General features: G+C 38.3%; 1 protein-coding gene across 3 annotated transcripts in view; it reads left to right on the forward strand.

Moving 5' to 3' along the window:
- The first annotated feature begins 226 nt into the window (after positions 1–226).
- LOC103542125 (ATP-binding cassette sub-family C member 2-like) overlaps positions 227–25,673 on the forward strand; it is an 82,237-nt gene continuing 56,790 nt past the window's right edge. For 2 of the 3 annotated variants that reach the window (XM_070597589.1, XM_070597590.1), the window contains exons 1-5: positions 227–580; positions 6,197–6,258; positions 12,528–12,675; positions 13,480–13,622; positions 19,483–19,660. In XM_070597589.1, the coding sequence (XP_070453690.1) occupies positions 509–580; positions 6,197–6,258; positions 12,528–12,675; positions 13,480–13,622; positions 19,483–19,660 (603 nt within the window). In that variant the 5' untranslated portion in view covers positions 227–508. The remainder of the gene's footprint in view (positions 581–6,196; positions 6,259–12,527; positions 12,676–13,479; positions 13,623–19,482; positions 19,661–25,673) is intronic. The other variant, XM_070597591.1, reaches the window with a different exon arrangement.

Consider the following 25,673-nt stretch of genomic DNA (forward strand, 5'->3'; position numbering starts at 1 on the left):
GGGAAGTATTTCATTAGCCTCTGATTTCAAAGCCATTGCAATAAAATTCTGCTCTGTAAAATTATACCGACACCGGTTGTCCTTAGTTTTCTGTAGGAGAGAACTGTAACATTCTGTCCGCAATTATATAAATCTCATCCTAGGGAGGAAAGAGCTTTGTGCGTCTATCATAAAGGGACACAGATTTTCTAACAGAGCAGCCCTGGAAATTGAAGAGTTGAGAACTACTGAGTCAAGCGCAAGCTGCCCCAAAAGGCAGGGATCCTCAGACTCTAAATAAGGTCCCTCCTCTTCTCCGTCCTCCCCTTCCTCCATATCCCTCCTTCCCTCCCCCGCCCGGGGCGCTCGCGGGAAGGGCCAGCTGAGGGCAGGCTGACAGCTGACTCAGTCAGGGCTGAGTGCGCGCGTCGTCCCACCTTCCAGGCGCCGGACAGACAGTTCACTGCTAAGAGAGGTGACAGCCGCGGCACCTCTCTCCGCCTCACTTCTCCTGGCGCCCGCGAGGACCATGTTTTCCATCCTGCGGAGGTGGGGCGCCAGCAGCTCCTATCAGCGGGTCCCCGGGGGGCCCGAGGCGCAGGTAAAGCTCATTGGTCCTGGGGGGAGAGGCGGGGCGGTCTTCTCGCGGCTCTGGGTGGGGAAAGGGAAGCGGGGAGAGCTGACTGTTCGTTCAGACCCTGAACCTTGAACTGATGTCTTAGATCCTTGTTTAATAGTAATCATACACGCACTCGCGCGCGCGCGCGTGCACACACACTAGATCGTGAGAGCTGAGATTAGTCCCCAGGATGGTGTGAAACCTACGCCATCACTCATCGCTGTCTCAGTCAAGGTGGCTCCTGGAGCAGAGAAAGAGGCTTTTTTGTTTGAAGGGATAAGTAACTCCCCCGTAAACAGAAACAAACATTTGAGAAAAGAATGAATGGACCTGACAACCAGTGCTTGAGCCCCTTAAAACCGCAGGAGAGATGCAGGATAAATAATACTCTGGTAACTGACATGGGATTGGGACACCGAAGTCTGGGGCAAATCCAAAAACTGCAGACACTTAACCGCGCCTCGCTCTGGCCCCCTGCTGTATCACATGCTTCTTCCACACTAGGAGTCACGTGCTAAGGCAGTAGTACAGGGAAATGAGCGCTCAGCTGTGTAGTAGGATCATTTCTCTAACAAAACTTCCATTTGTTTTCCTTCTCATCACTACACAAGACGGGCTTAAAAATAGCTCTGACCATTAGTAGTTCTGTAATTCTAAAAAAGACAAAAAGAAGAATTTCAGAGTCTGGGGACTTTGTTCTAACCATAGGTTTTGTTAGTAACTCCAAGTGTCACATAATACGAAAGCTATTCTTCTGATCACATAAAATGAAACTGTAAATTTCTTTAAAAGTGAGTCAAATTATATGTAATACACTCTTTTAAAAGTCTTTAAAATACAGATGCTGAGTAAGTTCCTGGAAACTGTGAATGAGCTCCATCAAGACAACACACTTTTTTTACTTTGCAGTAGAGAAGGCAGACGTTGTCATGCAAACTGGTTTAACAAGATTAGTGTAACTGCCGAAGTGGCCAACGGCAGTCAATTACAAGCTTTTGGGGAGAGAAATGATAAAACTTAGACAATTTCCTTACTCAAAATTTCAATCAGCTCTTCCTCTAGGATTCCAACAATGTTTATTAGCTTGACTGTTATTCAACCTAGATAGCTTCATGGACCAGGAATCCATTTAGACAGGACTGAAAATATTCTTTTTAACTGCATTTTCTATTTGTTACTTCTATGATGCCAAATTTTAAAAAATTGATGGCTTCAAAGCATATAGAAAAACTTGTATGATGACATTTCATTGCTAAATCTATATTTTTGACATGATAGATCTCAGATAAAAGTCCCCACCTAATTTATAAGCTAAGAACATGACTTTCAGGTTGAGTTTCTTGGGCTGGTGTGGTGACCTGTGAATATAGTGCTTCTAAATATTTTTTGTTGGGAGTGATTATCATCCATCCATTCATTCATTTATTCATCCAAAACATGAGCTAGGCCCTGGCTAAAACTGGAAATACAAAGACAAATCAAATATAGTTTCTGTCCTCCAGAGGAACTAAGTCTAGTAGGACAGAAGCACCTGTCAGCAAATGATAAGACAGTTGGGTACACAGGGGCCGGCTCTGTGGCCGAGTGGTTAAGTTCACGCGTTCCGCTGTGGGGGCCCAAGGTTCGGATCCTGGGCGCGGACATGGCACCGCTCGTCAGGCCACGTTGAGGCGGCGTACCACATCCCACAACTAGAAGGACCCGCAACTAAGATATATAAGATATACAACTGTGTGTGTGGGGGGGCGGTTTGGGGAGATAAAGCAGAAAAAAAAACAAAAAAGATTGGCAACAGTTGTTAGCCCAGGTGCCAGTCTAAAAAAAAAAAGACAGTTGGGTACAGAGGAGGGTAAATTCAGTGAGGGCCCACCTGAAGGAGTCCTTAAATCCCCCCTGAGGAATATGTGGAGATTGCTCTGTTAACACAGAACAAGAATCTGAGCCTTGGAGGCTGGGGTGGGAGGAGAGGAATTGCCCAAGGCAGTAAATCCAGAATAGGACTGAAGCAGGAGGAGGAGTTAGCCTGAAGTGGAGTAGAAGGAAGTGGGCAGGGGAAAGATCTCTCTGAGGAGCAGCAGACAGCATGTAACAGAGTTGAGAGTGTGGAATTATGACTGGAAGATAGAATGAACTAACTGGATTAGATCCAGTCTCACATACTTTTTTTTTCCTGCCCAAAGCCCCAGTGCATGATTGTATATCCTAGTTGTAAGTCCGTCTAGTTCTTCTGTGTGAGCTGCCACCACAGCATGGCAACTGACAGATGAGTGGTGTGATTCTGTGGCCAGGAAACAAACCCAGCCTGCCAAAACGGTGAGAGCACCAAGCTGTAACCATTAGGCCATTAGGCCATTAGGGCTGGCTCTCTCCTATACTTCTTAGCTGGAGGATCTTGGGCAAGTTTCTTAAACTCTAGGTCTTAGTTTCCTCATCTGCAAAATGAAGATGACATGATCGTACTGCAAAGATATGTTATACTTAACGAGGCAATACGCTTCATACAGAATCTGGCAAATAATAAGTGATTAAGAAACATAAGATCTTTTTGATTTCTAAATGTTTTCCCTTCTCCATGACCTTGTACTTTTATTTTCCCATAACTTCCTCCACTATTCTCGGAACTCTCCCCGAATACTCACAAAGGAAGCCCCTGAAGTTAGAGGTTATGAGCTACTGTTAAGTGTAGCAGTTACACGAACTGTATCTTCACGAGGCTGCATCTCAAGGTTGATCCCAAGGAAGACTGAGAGCAATACACTTTACTAAATCTTGGCCCCTGGCTATGCTGTAGTCCCATGGTCTAAATACTGCCTGCTCTTCCACCATAATTCAGAAATAACCAGTGAAAATTGCTCTTAAGTTAGCAATGTTAGGATATTTACAGGATGCCTACTATATGCCCAAGATAAGTACAGTAGAGAATAAAATGGCTTAGAAAACAAAGGCCTGTAGTGGGCTTCGGGAGACAAGGGAAGTGAGAAACTCATTTGGAGTCAATTAGGTCTGCAGACTAGTAGTACTGTCAGACTGAGAATAGCTACTTTGGAAGGATTGAGAAATGTTTAATGGAGAAGATGGAAGTAAATTAGAATGCTGAAAGATACTCTCAGAATTATCATGTTCTGTTTGTCTGCGTAGTTGTTGCTTTACAGCAATATATAAATAATGAACTCAGCAAGACCTATGCTATGAATTCAGTAATTACTTATTTGCTGAGAAGTTATTTATACATTCTTGGTGCTTGGTAAGGACAAATTACCTTCTCCAGATTTTTTACCTTCCTGCTATTCCTTCTGGGAGATATGACGCTTGGAATTTGCTGTGATAAATGCATGTAAGATGCTTGGCCCACATCTAAGAAGGCTATTTACCAGAGGACTCAAAGGGCCTCATATGAGATGCTTTCACGTGGAAAATGGACAGAGAGGGAATGTTAAGTCAAATCCTGAGTTCTTAGTCTGCCAAAGTAACCCTCTCTAGCAGCTCTGCAAGACTTAGGCCCTGAAAACACCATTTTTATTTAGCTCTCGATTCTCTGGGTCAGCTGGATCATGTTCTGCTCTGGGTCAGCTTGGCCTATCTCTGTTGAGTTCTCTTAAACATCTACAATCAGCTGGAGAGTTGGCTGGTGGCTGGATAATCTAGGACTGATTTACTCATACGTCTGGCAGTTTTCAAGCTGTTGCCAGGATGATGCACGGTCGGATGAGCACTGTAGTTCTCTTCCTTGTGGTCTGTTATCCTCCAGGAGGCTAGCTCAGGCTCAGACATATCGTGTCCTCAGGGTTCCAAGCATAACAAGCCTCTTGAAGCTTAGAATCCAAGCTCTCTCAAAGTCACTCCTGTTGCATTCTCACTCTCTCCATCAAAACAAGGAACAACACCAGCCCAGATTCAAGGGGTGGAAAATAGACTCTACTTTCTGATGGAAAAAGCTGCAACGAACTTGTAGCCATTTGCAGTCTGCCACAGAAATATATGTATTTACCATGTAAATAAGATCCTTTCATTGGTGACAAATCATCAGATTGGCAACTTCCTGTGAAATTTGAATGTATGTAATAAAATGTGTCCTCCAAATTAATTAGAGAGTTTTCAGAACATTTTCCCCAATAACTTGTGCACTTGTTTTCCAAATAATATGTTTGGTAACAATGGTGATGATGATATCATAGTTCACGTGTTTGAGTGGTTAGTTTGAGCCAATGATGTAATAAATGTGTTACATTTGTGATTGCATTTACTTCCTGCAATAGCATATAAGGAAAACACCATTTTGGTAAATTATATGTATCTTCAATGATTTATAGTATATCATCTTCTTTAACTCAAAGAACGGATCTGGGGTCATGTTTTCTCCTCTATACTTAGGCCATTTTACTACACAGGATGGAATTTTGTTTCACTCATTCCTTCTACGATCAGAATTTTTAAAAATGTGGTAAACACTTTTTAAGTTTGAATATGAAATCAGAACTGGGTTAGAGAAGATCAATGCAAAAGTTGTTCCATGTGGGACAATTGCTAAGAATGCAATTTAACATGATAATCAGTTTTCTTTTTCTTTTTTTCTTTTTTTTTTAAAGATTGGCACCTGAGCTAACAACTGTTGCCAATTTTCTTTTCCTCTTTCTTTTTTTTTGCTTTCTGATTTTTCTCCCCAAATCCCCCCAGTACATAGTTGTATATTTTAGTTGTGGGTCCTTCTAGTTGTGGCATGTGGGACGCCACCTCAGTGTGGCCTGATGAGCGGTGCCATGTCAGCGCCCGGAATCCGAACCAGTGGAACCCTGGGCCACCGAAGTGCGAACTTAACCACGTGGCCACGGGGCTGGCCCCCATCAGTTTTCTTTGTAAAATGCAAAGAGATTAATACTGATTCTAAAAATGTAAAATGATTGCTTCTGAGGCCTTCCCTTTTTAAACTCCTCTTCTTTTGGTTGAACTGACCAGGTCAATGGGAAGAATTTTATGGAAATGTTATAACCTCCCCAAATAATATGTAATTGTGATAAATATGTAATTTATATATTTATACAAAAATGTGTAATTAAACACTTATACAGAAGTAAGAAAACCAAATATCTATTATAGTCTCTTAGTTTTCTATTTTTCAGAAAATAGACAAACTATATTTAACAACTAAAATATTTATACATATATATAAGTATAAGCTAAATTATGTATGTATAAATACATGCATATATATTGTCATATAATTGTATTAATTTGGTAAACAACCATTATGTGCTAATAAATTCAAGGAACTATACTATATATATAATATATATATTATACATAATATAAAGAGAGAGAGGGGGATTTTACAAATGATTTTCCTTTTCTACATGGTTTTTTGCTATGTAAACAGAGTCAGAATGTTGGGAGAAATCTTAAAATTTCTCTAGTCCAACCACTATCTAAGAATATCTTAACTGTATTCTTTAAGGATTATGATATCCACAGAGCTATAACTTAGTAGAATAATTATTCTAAAAATATGTTTCATGTTTACTTTTCCACCTGCTGACAAAGATATTTCAAATGTAAATTAAAGGCATTTCTTCATACACCACTTGTTATATTTTTTCTTTTCAGAAGTGCAGTCCGGAGAAAAGTGCCTCGTTCTTCAGTAAGATGACATATTCCTGGTTTAGCAGGTAGGAATTTTACTAATTTGTCTGTAGCGTACCAGCCTGAGGAAGATTCCAAGGGAAATGACATTTACATGTTTCATCTTTAATCTAAGTATGAATATTTTTACAAAGGGACTTTGTAAAGATTTTTCTCATATTATTTGTTACAGAAGAGTCAGAAGTAATAGCATACTATATAGTTGCACAGATGAGACTACTAAGCTCCATATCATATGGCTGTCCCTTTAAAGGATTTGTATCCCTGTTAGCACTAGGGAGGGGCAGAGGGATGATTATTTTTTTTTAGCATCAAGTATCTGCTACCCACTTTCTATATATCACTGTATTTCATTCCCCCCCCCCCCCAAGCCCTATGAGACAGGCATTATAGGTGAGAAAATTGAGGCTCAGGCAGAGGGAGTAACCTGTCCATTGACACCCAGGTAGGAACACACCAACTTGGGGTTAGAAGTGAGTTTCTTTTGAGTCCACGTTTCTCCCTTTTTTCCCCTTTGTAATTCTACTCTTTACTAGGAATGCTTCCATATATACTTATATACACTGCTATTAAAACACACACAGACACACAAGCATTTTTATAAGATGTATAATGTTGTGTATCTCACAGAATAACTCACACATAAGATGGGCTTTGATACAGGAATTAAATCATATTAAATGAGAAGATTTGATTTTTTCTAATTTTATAAATTCAGAAGCTTTCTTTAAAAATGTGTTTCTTTTCCCCATAACAGAAAGTTTCCAATAATATGAAACTAAATTTATCATTTTAATTTATCATCTTAAATTTATGCCCCTTACTCTATAGTTGGTAGAAACAAAATTGCCCAATTTGATCTATAGATATGTTCTCAAGAGTATATGAATCCTTAAAAAAAAAAATGGTTGATTACATACGAGGTGCCCTGCGTTATGCTAACCTTTAAAAATATAGAGATAAATGAGCTAGTTCCTACCTTCTAGGAATTCGTAGTAGAATTAGAAAGATTAATACACTATCAATTACCCAAAAAGGCAGAAGGCAATATAAGGATGATAGACAAACACAGTTTTCAGGAGAATCACCTAAACAAGTTTTCTCAAGTAATTAATGTTTTCATGCAACATTTAAAGATGTTCAGGAGTGAGTCAGGTGGCATTCTGAGTTGAGCAAATACCGCATGCAAACCACAGAGGCCAGAGAGAACTGACCCTCCCACATGCCGCAGAGTGTTGGTGTGGCAAGAGGTGAAGCCAGAAGGGCAGATCTTGAAGCGTTCTCTAGGATAACCTGAAGGGAAGGAGAAGCCCCTGAAGACTGTTAAATAGAAAGTGACATCATCATTTTTGCACTTCAGAAAATCTCCTTTGCAATTGTGGGGATACGGTATGGATGAGAGGGAAATGGAGACAGAGAAAGTGGGTAGGAGGCTCATTGGGTATTCTGGGAGAGTTATGGCTACACTCTGAACTATGGTAATGATGAAGATGATGAAGAGAAATGAGCATATTCAAGAGCTGTATAAGAGAGAGAGTCGATTAGATAAGGAAGTTGAGGACCTGGGAAAGGTGTAGAATAAATCTCAGTTTGTGGCTCTGATAACTGTGAGGTTCAGGTGTGGTGAAAAATTATTTGCGTTCACTTTGGGGTAGCTTCAATTGAGATGCCTGTAACTCATCACCGTGAAGAATCATGTGTTTGGATATGTAGATCTCAGGGTTCGGATAAACCTTTGGCCTATGGATATGGATTTGGGAGTCATTGACTGTAGGTCAGAGGTTGAAGACGTGAATACGAATGAGATCAGCCAGAGCAAGTCTTTTGAATAGGACGAATCAGTGGAACATTGGGAAGCCTCAATATTTAAACAGTGAGAAGTGGTGAGTCTGCAAGGGAAGCCAAGTCAAGGCATTCAGAATGTATGAGAAAAACCAAGCAAAGAGTATGATTGAAAGCTAAGGAAATTGTCAGAAAAGGAGAAAAATAAAGTGGTCAACAGGGCCAAATCCTGAAAAGGGGTAAATTAAAATAAGAACTGAGTATTCTCCATTGAATTTGGCAATATAAAGATCATTGGTGATTTTTATGAAAGCAGTTAAGGAGAAAACTGATATACATGGTGAGCAAATAATTAGGCAGAAGAGGTTAATTATGATAAGAATTCCAAGTTACACAAATCTAGGAATCACTTAAAAAGGATAGCAAAAATTTTACACTAATCTGCTACATTAAGTTACACACTAGAAAAAAGAAAGTTTAAATAGATTTTATGTAAATATGGGCTATTTATAGTTAATGATTTTGATGTTTTTAAATTCATGTATGTATAGGTATGTTTTCCAAACCTGAATCCTGTTTCATCCGTGAGCTGAGAGAAAGTGTGATATGTACTCTGACTTTAAAAATTTCACTGTCGTTTCTAAGTCATAGGATATCATAGAATTTAAATAATGCAAATAAAATTAATTTTAAGTAAATTTACTTTTAAAACTTTAATTATCAAACTATAAAAGCTGTATGCATTTATATTAAATATTATAAACACCATTTTAGAAGGCCTAAAGTAAGGAGCTGAAATTGAATTCAATAAGCAAGATAAGGCATAGCAAATTTTAAAGTATGGCAGCTCCATATCTTGAAGTCTATATCTTATATCAATCAAACAAACCAATAAGCTATACTTGTTGAATATCACGTTTATTTTCTGTTTAACTTTAACATCTAAGAACTAGATAGGAAATATTTTCATAACATGCTAATGTCTGGAGCTGGCATTGACTTGAGTCTAATTTGATTTCTTATCTGGTGGTTAAACAATTGCAGATGCAGCATGGCTATTGTTTAAGAGACTGTCACTGTGGAGACAGTGGTTCATTGTATTCTCAGATCTGTTTTTTCAGTTACAGAATTAAGTCAGAAATTATTTCCTAGGCCAAATTCAAGCTCCCATAATTATATGAATAATTCAATTAAAATGTGCTCAGATGATACAAATAATTAGGAAATTATATGCTTATGAGCCTTAATTCCTAAGGCGGTAGCTGTCTAGATTGTTTTGATGATCGAATAATTACAAAGCCTTTATCAGCAAATATAATCTGTCATCAGTGTGTAATAATCATGGTCATAGAATAATCCCCTTGACATACATGGAAAAATCTAGTTAGAGTTTTTGTAGGTCACAGTTGAACCATTATTTTAACCAGGGATACACTATTCAATCTGCCTTACCTTTTCCTCACATATTAATAAAAATTGTACATTACCTGACTTTGTCCTATCCTATGAGTTTTAGACAGATTGACTTCTTGCCTTTTCTCTTAACACAATCACCCCTGACCAGAAATGTTTAAAAAGGTGATTAATATTAATCAAATTGGTAATGCTACTGTATATCCATACTTTCCAAGTATTCAGATATTACTCATCTATAAAACTTCCATTTCATCTCATCTTCCTAGCCAACTGCCAATGTTCTGCTCCTCCTAAATTAGTTAGATGAGATACTTACGCACACTTGTTCGTGTTAAATATACTCAAAATTCTCTCTGAGATGAAATTGAAAACAGAGTGGAAACAGTACACTTAAAGGCATTGTCTGCCTTTGGTTAAGTTAGCACTGGTTTGTGTCCCATTTAAAAGTCTGTGACCAGTCTCCGGAGTTCCTGGCATGTTTAACCACCTGCGAAAATGGGAAATTAATACTGCTCTGCCTCTAGAGAGTTGTGAGGATCAAATTAAGTGAATCTTCTTTGAAAAATAATATCAATCTGAAAAATACAAGATGCGTGTATGAACCTCATTATTGCTTTAGGAATAAAGTCCTCTAATTTATGGGACCTGGTGCGTTCTATATTTCATTGATTGGGAGAGTCAACTGTTGATCCTAATTCCTTCCCCAAAAGCTGCCTCAACATTTGTTTTAAAGAAGCTTCCCCTTTTCCTAGACTCTTATATGTGAAAGGGAGACCAGCTCCTGTGATGAGAGTATTTAAATCTACCAGAAGACAGCAAAAGGGGCGGAGAGAGCACACCTGGGAAAAAGGAAGTCACAGTAATTAAACAACCCAGCCGTGTGCATCACTCTCAATTCAGCTTAAGTGTCACTTTCAGATGCCGCATTATTTGGAGACTCAGCAGGAAAGCCAGGGGTCACTAATCCCCATGAACCAAAACCACTGAGTTTTGCACAGTTCCAACTCAAAATGCTGAGGCAGTAAATGTTATCAAAAATGCTTTTGTGAAAATCAATGCAATCTTATTTTGAAAATGAATATTTATTTTATGGAATGAAATGTAAGGACTTAATATGACATAAAAGTAGTTTATTGCTTAATATGTTTTTAAAAGTGCACTACAGGAAAATGTCCAGCATATTTTAGCCAACAGAAACGGGATTACTGAAGGTCCTTGCTTATTGTGTTTAAGCCTTTTTGTTAAATGTGAATTGTGATATGATGCTAGGTTGTATAATAAAAGTAAAATTGAATCCAGTACAGACTCCAGTTACCACAGGATTTAAATCCATCTCAGGGTCAATCAACTGAGATTCTTCAGTAACAATGACAATGGAAGCGGTCCCAGTTTGGAGTGGTGGAATACTTTGGTTTGGTCTCTTGGACTGATGTACTTTATAATGGAAAGAACTGAAGCTACAGAGTCAGAACGTGGATTTAATTTCTTACTGAACAAGTCATGTCACCAAGCTCATAAACTGAGTGTATGAACTACATCACTTAGGACTATGTTTGACTTCAAGTAACAGAATTGCCAAATAATAATAGCTTAAACAAGTAGGTGTTTATTTTCTTATTGTTGTGAAGAAGACTGGGAATAGATCCACAAACTACCTCAGAAATGTTCTAAAGGGTCCAGGCTTTTTCTGTCTTTCCACTTCCTATCTTTATTATTTGTCTTTCCACCTATGCTGGCAAAGATGTCTTCTCTCAGAGCATTATGTCTTCAGTACAGGCAGGAAAGAGGAAGGGAAGGAAAAGGGAGGCAAAATGTTTTTTCCTTTTGATGTTTTGTGCCTTCTTTTCTTTCTTTTTTTTTTTTTTTTGCTGAGGAAGATTCACACTGAGCTAACATCTGTTACTAATCCTTCTATTTTCACTTGAGTAAGAGTGGTCCTGAGCTGACATCTGTGCCAGTCTTCCTCTATTTTGTATGTGGGTCACTGCCACAGCATGGCTGCTGACAAGTGGTTTAGGTCCAAGCCTGGGAACCGAACCCATGCCACTGAAGCAGAGTGCACCAAACTTAACCATTAGGCCACAAGGCCAGCCCCTGCTTTGTGCCTTCTTTTGAAAAAGAAAGTTCTCTTCAGCAGATTTCTTTTAGATATCCTTAGCCGTAACTGAGTTTATTATTAATGCCAAGCAAAAGATAATGAGATTAGCAGGACTGGGTTTAGGCCAATCATAATTCATAACTCTGTGGCTCCAATAAGGAGTTGCCCTGAGTTTAAGAGATTTTCAACTGAATAAATATCAGACTCCTGTTCGGAGGAAGATGATGGGGCAGAGGATGACTATAAGGTAAGTATAATTCATTGTCTGCCACAGATGCCTTTGTGGTATAACTAGACCATGCATCTTAGTTTGCCTGGGATAGTCCCAGTTTGGATGCCTTGTTCTTGCATAACTATTCATAATGTCCCCTGGGGCGAGTTCTTTGAATGGAAGAGAGTAGCAGCACCCACAGACTGGCAGTAACTTGCCATGCTTCTTAAGCCATCAGCTTGGAGATGGCGCTGTCACATCACCTCATATTCTATTGGTCAAAGTAGGTGATTTGGCCATAGCCAAAGTTTATGGGGCAGAGACAGTTGGACAATCCACATCTAGTTGGACGGTCTGTAAAGTCAAGTGGCAAAGGGTATATAAAGTTCCAGTGGAATAGGAGAAGTTGCAGATGCAGAGGTTGCATCCATTTCTCCTCTGAAACAAGCCTAAAAAGCAAATATGGGTTTTGAGGTGAATACTTTACTGTGAAAGCTAGCTATTTAAATTTCAGTAAGGGAGATAGGGTAGGTGGGTGCCTCAAATATGAGATGAGGGTTTCACTACATGATTAGATGTCTAAAGAGCCCTTCTAAAAGCTACAAATGATTATTGCACTTTATTGAACCCCAGGATAAATTTGTATGATTTTTCAAAATACAGTCTAGTCATTGTGCCCTAATCGATACAATAATTTATAAATCAAGGAGTGAAATAAATGCATGCAAAAATTTTCTAACCTGATTATTGGTTTTGTTGAATTGTTTATTTTACTCTTTCATTTTTAGAATAATTATCTTAGGCTATAAGAAACCTCTGGAAAGAGAGGATCTTTTTGAACTAAATGAAAGTGATTCCTCCTACGTTATATGTCCCGTCTTTGAAAAACAATGGAGGAAGGAAGTTTTAAGGAATCAAGAGAGGCAAAAAGTAAAGGTAATTATTAAATCCGAAGTACTTAATTACTACCTAAAACTAGATAAACTTGTTCCAAATATGAGATATTATTATCATTAATACATAATATAGAAATATATAAAATATATTTATAATTATATAAATATAAAAATATATTTATAGTATTAATATAATAATGTATAACATGGGAAATGACAACCAATTTTCATAGCACAATTGGTTGTTATTGCAGCTTTCTGTCATCAAGTTATTCAACATCGTTTCCCTTTAATATTCAGGAGCAAATGTATTGATATGTATGTATCTTTGGCTTCCTACCAATATCTTTTACTCAACTGTCATGGCAAAGATGGTTTCTATATCTCAGAGCCTCATGTCTGTTGGTGAAAGTAAATCATATGGTGGCCAAGGCCAAAGTTTATGGGGCAGGGAGAGTAGGTGCTCCACATCTAGCATCATATCTGTACACATATATGTCTTCTTTAGACTTCCCAAAAGAAAATATAATTTGAAAATGAAAACTATATTTATATTAATTAATTATGTTAATAAAACAGTTTCAAAATTCACAAAAGTAATAGAATACAACTCTTTCTTTGCTCATATATACTACATGGTATAAGTAACACCAAGTGATCTGTAGAGATACCATACCAATGATATGGGTCACTTTTTCAAGTTTAACTGAATTTATTCCTCCCTTGTTACATTATTATCTTTGGAGTATATTACTAATTTTATGGTTAGTTTATACATATAGTTCATTTTTACTTGTATTAGTTCTGTCCAATTTTCTCATTTTTATTTTCTTGCATTATATAGGCATCCTTTCATAAAGAGGCACATACCGGGAAACCATCTCTGCTCTGTGCATTGTGGAACACCTTTAAATTTGTCCTCATTCAAGTTGCTTTGTTCAAAGTGCTTGCTGATATTTTATCCTTCACTAGCCCACTCATAATGAAGTAAGTTGTAGTCTTGGTTTTTTTCCTCCCCACAGGTAAACGATAAGTAAGTGTTCCATCATAAAACTTGTACTAAAAAAGAGTATGGAAGGTCCTCATTGCACACAAAATTTAGGATATGGACGTTCTATTAGGGTTGCCTGTGATACAAATGCAAATTATGATAATATAGTCAGTATTTACTGAAGCCAACCATGTACTAAACACTGCTCTAAAGTCTTTATTTTAATCATCTTGTTTGATCTTTACAGCAATCCTATGAGATAGGAAGTATTGTTACAGCCATTATTACAATGCAGCAACAGACAGGGAGGTTTGGTAGTTTGCATAAGTCCACACAGTCAGACAATGCCGGAGTCATGATTCAAATCCAGGAAGTCTGGCTTGAATATATGTTTAGAAAATGAAATGATACATACCTTTACTATTTTGTTTAGCTATGGTCTTCTGGGAGTTGAACTTTATTGGCCAGGGCGATAATATGTAAATATGAATATAAATATAAATGTATGTGTATGTAAATATATAGTGTAAATATTTGAAGAACTTTTGTAGTATTTCTTTGATATCCATATGCAAAAGTTTACAGGCAGACAATGATCGGAGCCCTTGACTGTGTGCTTCCCTTTTTAAGGAAGCATTGCCCTACCTCTAACTGTTATATGAAGGAAACATTGGTTTTTTTATTAACCTATGATTATATTTTTTGTACTGAATACATTTTCAAGTTGTTGGAGTTTTTAAGAACCATTTAACTTATGAAAATAGAATTCATTCTAAATTATCTGAACCCCAGATGATATCCAGGCGTATATTTATCCAGTATTTACTGTGTACCTACTACATACTAAACTCTGTCCTAAGTAGACCGTGAGGATAGAGCAAAAGTCACAAAGTCTCTGCTCTGATGACACTTAGATGGGAGAGATAATAGTAAACAAATAAATAAATACAAATGATATTTTGAGATAATCAGTGTTAAGGAAAAATGTATAGCAAGGTAAGGGGGTTGGAAATGCCAGTCTGGGGACATGGAAGTTGATGTTTTCTGTAAGGTGGTTAGGAAAGCCATTGGCGATAAGGTACCATTTGAGCAAAGTCCTGAAGGAAGTTAGGGAGGAAGCCAAGACCATATCTGCTGCAAATAGGAAGAACAGGAAGGGCAAAGCCATGAGGCAGGAGCATGCTTGGATCTTTCAAGATCCACAGGAGGCAAGTGAGGCTGGAGCAGAGAAGCTGAGAGGAAAAGTCATCAGATTAAGTTTAGAAAGGTTCAGGGGCGAAAAAGATCTTGAAGGGCCTTATGGAATAGGATGGGATATTGGCTTTTATTCTGTGTTAGAAAGGAAGCCTTTGGAAGATTTTGAGCAGGAATTGGTATGATGAGACAAATTTTATAGGGATCACTCTGGCTGCTATGCGAAAAACAATGTAACAAGGAGCAAGAGCGGAAGAAGGGTCACCAGTTGGAAGACTGAGGTAATCCAGGCAAAGGCAATGGTGGTTTCAACTAGGTTGTAGCAATGAAGGTGTTAGAAAGTGGTCAGATTCTGGCTGTACTCTAAAGGTAGAGGCAACATAATACACTGATAGATTGAATGTAGGTTGAGAGAGGATGCGAGAAATCAAGGATGCCTTCAGAGTTTTTTGCTTAAGTCGCAAGGTAGATGAGGCACTGTTTGCTGAGATCTGGAAGGCTCCGGAAAGAGTAGAGAGTAGAGTTTGCTTTTGGACTTGCTAAATTTGCCATCGTGCAGAAAAGAATCAACACAGCAGACTTGACTGCTGTGCTTTGAAAGACCTGCTTACAGGGATGACCTTTGGCTGGCAACTGGAACTTGGATTTCGGGAGGGTTCCCACCACCCTAACTGTTAAGAGTGGCTCATTGTGTCCAAACCGTTTATACAATCACTTTGGTCCATGCTGAATACCTGCTTTCCTTCTGGGAGTTTGGAATTTGGGCGTGTTTTAGGAAGAGGCTGGCCCTGGATGCTGAGTCTCTAATAAGCTTGCCCGGTAGACAACATTTTTCATATGTCACCACAATTAGTTGCTGGAATTAAACATGTTCTGTGTGACTCTACTGGGAGAGGACTTTTGGAAACGAGTACCTGTTTTCCCCTGGACTTCACTTCATGCGCTTTTTCTCTTTGCTGATTTTATTTTGTATCCTATAATAAATTATAGCCATGAGTATGACTATATGCTAAGTCCTGAAAGTCCTTCTAATGAATCCTTTAACTAGGAAGTGGTCCCTGACAGCCATCTAGGTAAAAATGTTGAGTGAGCAATTGTCTAGATAAGTCTGGAGCTAGGAAAGACAAAGGCTGGAGTGATAAATTTGGGAACTGTTCCAAATTAGAGTGGCTATGTCAAGGCATTGTTCTGGATGAGATCACCCTAGTGTGAGTGAAGAGAAATAAAGATGTCCACAGACAAAACCATCAGATATTTCAATGTGTAAAGTTGGTGAAGACAAGGAAATCTATCAAAGGGTGGTGAGAAGGAGTGGCTACTGCAGAGAGGGGAGAACCAAGAGAGAATGCTGTCAGAGAATCCGAGGCAAGAAGGGGTTTCATTGCTCTCAGAAAACTGCTCATTTTTCACCCCCAAGTCTCTATTTGGCTCCCGTGTCTATTGAAGTATAAGCTAAATGTCTCCCGGATTAAAACCTCCCACAGACAAGACAACAGATCTCTTTTTACCCTGCCTCTGCCCCTCACCTCCATATATCACAGTTATTTTTAAGCATATACAATAGGATTATCTCATCTGTGGCCAGAAATCTATCAGAGATGCATCGACCAGCATCCTCCTCTCCTGCCCTGTTCTGGTTATCTGTTGCTGCAAAATTAACCATGTCAAAACTTAGTGGCATAAAACAATGAAACAATGATTTTATTATGTTCTTGGCTTTGTGGATCAGGACTTCAGATAGGAATCATTTTTCTCTGCTCCATAATGATTGGGCCCTTAGCTGAGTAGCTCGAACAGCTGGAGATAGCTATAGCAGCTCAAACGGAGACATACGTCTGGGGCCTTGGTTCCAGCTGTTGGCTGGGTTACCTTGATTCTTCTCCATGTGTGTTGGTGCTGGCACGTCCATCATGTCTTCTTAACTTACATGCCTGATGTCGGGGCTGTGGTGATGCGAAATGGCCAGATATCTATCTATCAATCTGTCTGTCTGTCTGTCTCTCTCCATAGCCTCTCCAAATAGTTAGCTTGAGCACAGAGGTTTCAGAGCAGTTGAACTTCTTTCATAGCAGCTGGATTTCCCCAGAGTAAACATTCCAGGAAGCTCGGAGCAGTCTTTTCATGAACTAGGCTAGGAAATCCCAGAATGTCACTTCAGCCACATTATTTTGGTCAAGCAAATCCCTAAGTCAGCCCAGATCTGAGGAATTGGATCCAACTTCTCAAAGAAGGAGTGGCAGGGGATTCCCAGCCATTCTTAGTCATGCTCTGATTCCCATTTGCTTATGACTCCTGCACAAGAAACTCATTAGCGAATCTCACTGTGTCTTGGCAATTCACTGTCTCTGTGTTCTCCAAAATTTGCAGTCTATGGGGTACTAAAAAGAATTGCTAAGTCCTTGGTGTGGGGTAGAGAATGTTCTGCCTAATTTTCTCACACATTTTTATAACACACTAGCATGACCATACCCACAAAACAGTAATTTCAATATTGCATTGAAATGAGTCAGTTGATACGTCTTTCTCCCTGCCTAGACTATGAGCTCCTTCAGGCAAAGGATCCTGTGTCATTCAATTTTTGTATCCTCAGCTGCTAGAAGAGCCTGGCATGTAGAACTCTAATATATTGCCTGAATGGAATACTGAATAAATAGGCTTATCCAAAGTTATACTTTTCCAGGAGACCCTCATTCTAGAGTAGTTGAATAACCTTAAAATTTCCACTGAGGAACAATTGAGTGATCAGAAAGAATTTTATGAGTTTGTATGATCATAATTTGGGCCTGGCAGAGATAATTTTAAAAGCTCATTTTGAGACATCTATATTTCCTTTTGATAAGGAAAAGTTACTGGGGAAGACTATCTTTAAGAATAAGAATAAATTTCATATTATCATGACTCATATGTGTAGTAATCAAGCATATAAAACTAATACTTTCACTAATTTACTACTAGAAGAGATAATGTTTTTTATTGATTATAGTTCTTACTCTTCTTTCCCCCTTTATATGGATTTTTATTCTAGTGTATTTCAAACAAAAAAATATGAGTGTTCATATCTGATATCATGAATATAGACTTATGTTTTATCCCATGCCTTGATCACAGGTTATTTTTAGTATTTCATGATTAATATGTGTAGAACCCCATGGTACCTAATGATCGTCATTTCATTGATTTTATGAGAAAGGAAATTCTAGTTCATAGGTATATCCACAGAAAGAGGAATGGGGCTCCTCTTTCAGAAAATTTAATTCTGAGACCAAGAAGTCATTTAACGAGTTGTTTTTATAAGAATAATTTGGTATCCCAATGGATGGCATCTCAGAGATCAACTAAGAAATACACAACCTCCTATTGTTATTATGTCTGTGTGGGATGTAGGATCATTTAATAGTGTCATTGAGACACTGTTCCAAATAATTTTCAGTGACTAGAGGTTTTAATAGTAGTATTAGAGATGCTTGTATATATATTTTTCTAAAGTATGATTTTAATAAAGTTAATCTTTTGAAGTACTTGGTTTGTAAAGCAATTTGGGCAACACAAATTGCTTTTAATTGTTCTCCCATTAGCTGTTCAAGCTGCCAATAAAATTGATCAAAGCTTAGGCATTTATTTCTTATTTCCCATTTTAAAAATGTAAACTCACATAAAGAGTGAGTTTTTAAATTCAATATTTTTGGAAACAAACTTAGGTATAGTCTTACCTAATTACGTATGGTTTCCTTCTGGTTCTAATAACCTGTAAGTTCCCTCAAAATAGCTATTTACAATGACAAAGTATATTTTTGCATCTCTAGAGTTCAGAGTAAAAAAGTACATTTCTAAAACATCTACTAGTATATCTTTTGCCTACAAAATAGCAGGAACTATTTAAATAAACCAAGAACTGAGCCTGCAGAATAAATGATGTTAATTTGTCCTCTCAGAGTATGTGCCCAAGATGTTTCCACCATTATGCAGAGTATACGTAGTCTTTTAAAATTATTATTTTTGGTCACATAGATGCAGTTTTAAAAAGGGCGAGACTGTATAATGTTATTAACAGTGGACATCAGTCATTCTGAGTTTTTATCAGCGTTTGTAGTTGAGGGCCAATAAGCAACCAATATAGCTATGATTAGAACCACCCCGTTGTCTAACTGTACTTAAGAGGAAATAAGAAAGGTGGAGGAGAGGAAAATTGGATAAAAATAATTACAAGAAGTGAGATATAATTCAGGTGTTTAAAAAGACCATGTCTGTGTACCACTCTAAGAAGTTCGCTACTTAAGTTCTGATTGTCACATTTCCCTGCATTTGACAAAATGCATGTTTTTGAAAAAAAAATTTAAATATCTCTATGTCTCAACTTTTATGATGAAGTTAGACCAGAAGAATTAATTATTTGATGAGATTACCATATGAAAACTAGAAACTAACCTCCTACCCACAAGCCTGTGGAAATAATTGTCGGCTTTATTTACTTTATTATGCAATGCTTGAGTGAAAATAAAGGCAGAAGGTCAAACTGTGCAAGTAGAGAAGAAGAAGTACGAATCTGTATGTATGTGTGTGTGCATGTCTGTGTAGCATTTGACAACACTGGATTCTCAAGTGTTTAACTACTTCAGATGTTTAACATTTCTTCCTCTTTTACAATTTTTATACGACATTCAGGCAAATGATCATTTTCTGTGAACACCGCCCAGATTTTGGTTGGAGTGGCTATGGTTATGCATTAGCGCTTTTTGTTGTAGTCTTTTTGCAAACTCTGATCCTTCAGCAATATCAACGTTTTAACATCCTTACTTCAGCAAAAATTAAGACAGCTGTAATTGGACTGATCTACAAAAAGGTAAAAAATTTAAGGAATTCCCAATTTCTAAATGGACTGTTCTTTTACATGCTGTAAAATAAGGAGACTAAGGGTCAGCCCAGTGGTGTAGTAGTTAAGTTCACATGTTCTGCTTTCGTGGCCCAGGTTCACGTGTTCAGATCCTAGGCACGAACCAACACACCGCTCATCAAACTGTGCTGTGGCAACGTCCCACATACAAAATAGAGGAAGATTGGCGTAGATGTTAGCTCAGTAACAATCTTCTTCACCAAACAAAAAGAAAGAGGGGCCAGCCTGGTGGCAAAGTGGTTAAGTTCACACGCTCCGCTTCAGCGGCCTGGGGTTTGACAGTTCAGATCCCAGGTGCGGACCTATGCACTCCTTATCAAGCCATGCTGTGGCAGGTGTCCCACATGTGAAGTAGAGGAAGATGGGCACAGATGTTAGCTCAGGGCCAATCTTCCTCAGCAAAAAGAGGAGGATTGGCCATAGATGTTAGCTCAGGGCTATTCTTGCTCAAAAACTAAAAAAAAATAAAGAAAGGAAAAAAAAGAAAAGAGGACTAGGAAAATAGGAGACCATATTAAAAAGTTCTTAGGGTGCCTTTTGAATATACATTTGTTTTGCTTTAAAAGGACTTTGACTCATCAATATTGGTTGCATTAATTTCTCTATAGGGCCCTCTCCCCATAGTCCCTGAAACTTCTAGTCAACGCTAATGCATGAATTTAAATGATGTTCTTTGTCTATTGTTGCGTCACAAAATTCCTCCTCAGAAAGTGAATGGAACTGAATATGTTCATGGCTGTCTACATTTATGTATCAAGAAAATTTCTCTTTTCACGATAATTTTCATTCTACAATCTACCTTTTTCTTTCATTCTAAGCCCTACCCTACACCCAACTTTGCTGTTCCTTATACCTGGCATAATCCTAAAGTTTAATTTGTCCTTTTCTGAAAATACAGTTTTAACTACCACCTCTTTACCATCCAGAGCCTTTTCTTGACATCATAATTATAAACAGTTAGAGAGTTTCCATGAAGTGAAGGACCTATACAATGAAAATTACAAGGCCTTTCTGAGAGAATTGGACGACGAAATAAGGAGATGGAAAGACATTCCACGGACATGGATTGGAAGAATAAACATAGTTAAAATGTCCGTTCTACCTAAAGCAATCTACAGATTCAATGCTGTCCCAATCAGAATCCCAATGACATTCTTTACAGAATTAGAACAAAGAATCCTAAACTTCATATGGGGCAATAAAAGACCCCAAATTGCTAAAGCAATCCTGAGAAAAAAGAACAAAACGGGAGGCGTCACAATCCCTGACTTCAATACATACTACAAAGCTACAGTAATCAAAACAACATGGTAGTGGTACAAAAACAGGTGCACAGATCAATGGAACAGAATTGAAAGCCCAGAAATAAAGTAACACGTCTACGGACAGCTTATCTTCGACAAAGGAGCCGAGGGCATACAATGGAGAAAAGAAAGTCTTTTCAACAAATGGTGCTGGGAAAACTGGAAAGCCATATGTAAAAGAATGAAAATTGACCATTCTTTCTCACCATTCACCGAAATAAACTCAAAATGGATCAAAGACCTAAAGGTGAGACCTGAAACCATAAGGCTTCTAGAAGAAAATGTAGGCAGTACACTTTCTGACATCAGTATTAAAAGGATCTTTTCGGACACCATGTCTTCTCAGAGAAGGGAAACAATAGAAAGAATAAACAAATGGGACTTCATCAGACTAAAGAGCTTCTTCAAGGCAAATGAAAACAGGGTTGAAACAGAAAAACAACCCACTAACTGGGAAAAAATATTTGCAAGTCACATATCAGACAAAGACTTAATATCCATAATATATAAAGAACTCACATAACTCAACAACAAAAAATCAAACAACCCAATCAAAAAATGGGCTGGAGACATGAACAGACATTTCTCCAAAGAAGATATACGGATGGCCAATAGGCACATGAAAAGATGTTCATCATTGCTGATCATCAGGGAAATGCAAATCAAAACTACACTAAGATATCACCTTACACCCATTAGAATGACAAAAATATCTAAAACTAATAGTAACAAATGTTGGAGAGGTTGTGGAGAAAAAGGAACCCTCATACACTGCTGGTGGGAATGCAAACTGGTGCAGCCACTATGGCAAACAGTATGGAGATTCCTCCAAAAATTAAAAATAGAACTACCATACGACCCAGCTATTCCACTACTGGGTATCTATCCAAAGAGCTTGAAGTCAGCAATTCCAAAAGTCCCATGCACCCCAATGTTCACTGCAGCATTATTTACAATAGCCAAGACATGGAAGCAACCCAAGTGCCCATCAACAGACTAATGGATAAAGAAGATGTGGTACATATAGACAATGGAATACTACTCAGCTGTAAAACAGAACAAAATCATCCCATTTGCAATAACATGGATGGACCTTGAGAGAATTATGTTAAGTGAAATAAGCCAGTTAGAGAAGGATAATCTGAGTATGACTCCACTCATATGAGGAATTTAAAAATGTAGACAAAGAGAACAGATTAGTGGATACCAGGGGAAAGGTGGGGTCGGGGGTGGGCACAAAGGGTGAAGTGGTGCCCCTACAACACGAATGACAAACATTAATGTACAACTGAAATTTCACAAGGTTGTAACCTATCATTAACTCAATAAAAAAAAAAGAAGTAAAAAAGACGGATTGAAGTAGACAGGAATTATATTGCAATAATAAGGACACATGACTGATATCCCAAAATCAATGACAAAAATGTCAATGATGTGGTCTTAAAATCACGGGTGTTTGTCTAATTTTTCCAGAATCAAAACCAAAGGTGAAATTTGAGTTTTAATAGGCCCTTAATAAATAGTTTTGATGGCTACTGTAAAAAAATAAAATAAAAATAAAGAGTTTCCACGCCCCCATAGTTGTCATCGAGTTATTCAATAAGCAGGTGAATTTACATTCTTACTCTGTACTCCTCTGTAAATTGTGGGCTCTTCAAGATTTGGAATACAAACTTTTTTACCTGTTGTACCTTTATCATCTAAGAGAGTGGCTTTTATACGTTTTTATAAAAGTTGAATGACTGAGTAAATGAATAAATGAGCCATTACCTTCAAGAAATTGGGAGGAATTATTAGCATATATAATCAATGTGTGGAACTAAATGCAGATCTTTTAAAGATTGATGAGCAGAAAATCTACAATGATGGCCTGCCCTTAAGGAAGGTTCACACAGAAAGGAAGCCTTGAAATGGTCTTTGGGAGAGATGTAGAATTTGTAAAAGTGGGAGGAAGTATTATAATTTGGGCCCAGCTAGATATAAAACATTAGAGGCTGTTTGGCCCTATTGGGCCCACTTGGGGGCATAGAGTGGTTTTGGAGATCCTGGAATGACCCGGGACCAGTTGAGCCAGGCAATGGGAGTTGAACTTGCAGCAGAGCTGGCTCTGTAGAGCACGGCCCAAATACAGGGTCAGAGGGGCTGCCCGAGCTGTAACTCCAGAGGCTGTAAATTCTGAGAAGTCCAAGTATGAAGGAAAGATAGAGTCTAGGAATCAGTTTAATGATTAGATCATTGGAATTTGGGTATAGGATTCGGGTGGATTTACCAGCATGAAAGAGTGGAGTGCAGTAGAAATTAGGGCAAGCTGTCAAAAATAAAAAGGAAAATCAAGTGTGGTAGGTCCAGTCCGTTGCAGGGACAAAGAGACTGGAGATAATGGAAGAGGGAACAGTGAGTACAAGGGTGAGACCATATGGTTCCTTGGAGATTGTTTAACAACAAAGGGCACTCAAGGATCAAAGGAGAACAGCAATCAAGCCAGCTCAGTGGATCCTGCCACCAGGATTATGATTTAATTCCAAGCCCATCAAACAAGCAGCAGAAGGCATTACAACCTGTATTGTTGGGATAGCACGCGCAGCTGGCAATGTTATAAGACAAGTCTTCCTTCTGAGTCTCTTAGCCTGCATCCGCCTTCCAGAGGAAGTTTCCCTCTACAGGACTAATTGGGGTTGTTAAATTTCCCTTCTCCTTGATAGGTTTTAGAATTTGGCTTTCTATCCTATTTAGATAACTTCAAGATCCTAAATGGCTCTCATAGTGGCACCAGATGACCCATGTTAATCTGATGTTGGACCTACTTTGTCAGGGACTTGTTATTAGAGTCGGGTAAAGCTGGCTGTAGACCATTTTCTTGGCAAGGAGGGAAGGTGTTAGGACTTTCTTGTTCTCTGTCCATCCACATAACCGCAACTGGTTTGGAATAAAGTTCAGGGAGTATAGTTTTAAGCTTTGTGGGAAAAACCCTGCTCTCTTTCCACTTGATCACTTTAGGAGTTTGTGGGTCTTAAAACTCAGATTTTGTCACCACTTAGCTCATTGGTGAAGGCACCGTGAGAATTCTTTCTTTTGAAGAAGAAGAAGATTAGCCCTGTGCTAACATCTGCTACCAATCCTCCTCTTTTTGCTGAGGAAGACTGGCCCTGAGCTAACATCTGTGTCCATCTTCCTCTATATGTGGAACACCTGCCACAGCATGGCTTGACAAGCGGTGCATAGGTCCGCACTCAGGATCTGAACCGGCAGAACCCCGGGCCGAAGAAGCAGAACGTGCTAACTTAACCACTGCACCACTGGGCCAGCCCCTCCGTGAGAATTCTTGAGGACTAAGAAATAAAGTATGCTTCAAAAGCAGCATCAGTTAGTCCTGGGCTTAATGTGGGTGGTCTAGGGTCATTCCTTCATCAAACACTGTCTGATAGAATCTTTTGAGATTTTAAAAACAAATGAAGGTGGTCAAAAGGTACAAACTTCTAGTTATAAAATGTCATGGGGATGTAACGTACAGCATGGTGACTATAGTTTACAATACTGTATTGCATATTTGAAAGTTGCTAAGAGAGTAAATCTTAAAAGTTCTCATCAGAGGCTGGCCTGGTGGTGTAGTGGTTAAGTTAGGCGCACTCTGCTTTGGCAGCCCAGGGTTCACAGGTTCAAACCCCAGGTGTGGACCTACACCGCTCATCAAGCCATGCTGTGGCAGCAACCCACATACAAAATGGAGGAAGATTGCCACAGATTTTAGCTCAGGGCCAATCTTCTTCACCAAAAACGAAAGTTCTCATCATAAGAAAAAAAATTGTAATTATGTATGGTGATGGATGTTAACTAGACTTTTTGTGGTGATCCTTTCACAATGCATGCAAATATTGAATCACTATGTTGTACACCTGAAACTAATATAATGTTATATGTCTGTATACCACAATTTAAAAAAAAAAAAAAAAGAAAGGAAGAAAGAAAAAGAAAAGACGAGAGATTCTGAGCATGGGGTACTGACAGGGAGAACAGGTTTGGGTTAGAGACCAAAGTGCTATTTTCCACTGAAGGAGTAAAGTGAGGCTATAAGGTATCTGAAAAAGATGATAAAAAAACTAATAACAAAAAAATAAAATAAAAATAAAAAAGCTTTCTGATTTCTAAAAAAATTTTTAAAAATTTAAAAAATATTGTATATTGCACTGTCCAGCTTGGCAGCCACTAGTCACATATGGCTATTGAGCCCTTTGAATGTGGCTAGTGAGACTAAGGAAGTGAATTTTAACTTTAATTAATTTAAATTTAATAACCACACCTGGCTACTGGCTACTATATTGGATAGTAATTCAGTGTCTAGACTATCTACGTTTGTAATGTAAAAGTTTATTCTTACCTTAATTGTGATAATTATAAAATGCAAAGAAAATTGATAAAATTTAGTTACATTCTTTAAAATAGAGATACTTAAGTGTGGTCAGGAGCTGGAGAGGCAGAATCCAAATCCTACGCTTTGGATTTGGAGTCAGAAAGAGAATCCTGGCATACATGTGCATACAAAGGAACTGAAGAAGAATGAATCCTTAGAGATGTTCCGAGGGTCCGCCTGTAGTTCACCAGGTCTCACTGAAAGTATGGTAACCACTGGCGGAGAACCACTGGGATAGGAAGTTTTAGGG

Source organism: Equus przewalskii, chromosome 27, assembly GCF_037783145.1.
Source record: "Equus przewalskii isolate Varuska chromosome 27, EquPr2, whole genome shotgun sequence".
Lineage (NCBI taxonomy): Eukaryota > Metazoa > Chordata > Mammalia > Perissodactyla > Equidae > Equus > Equus przewalskii.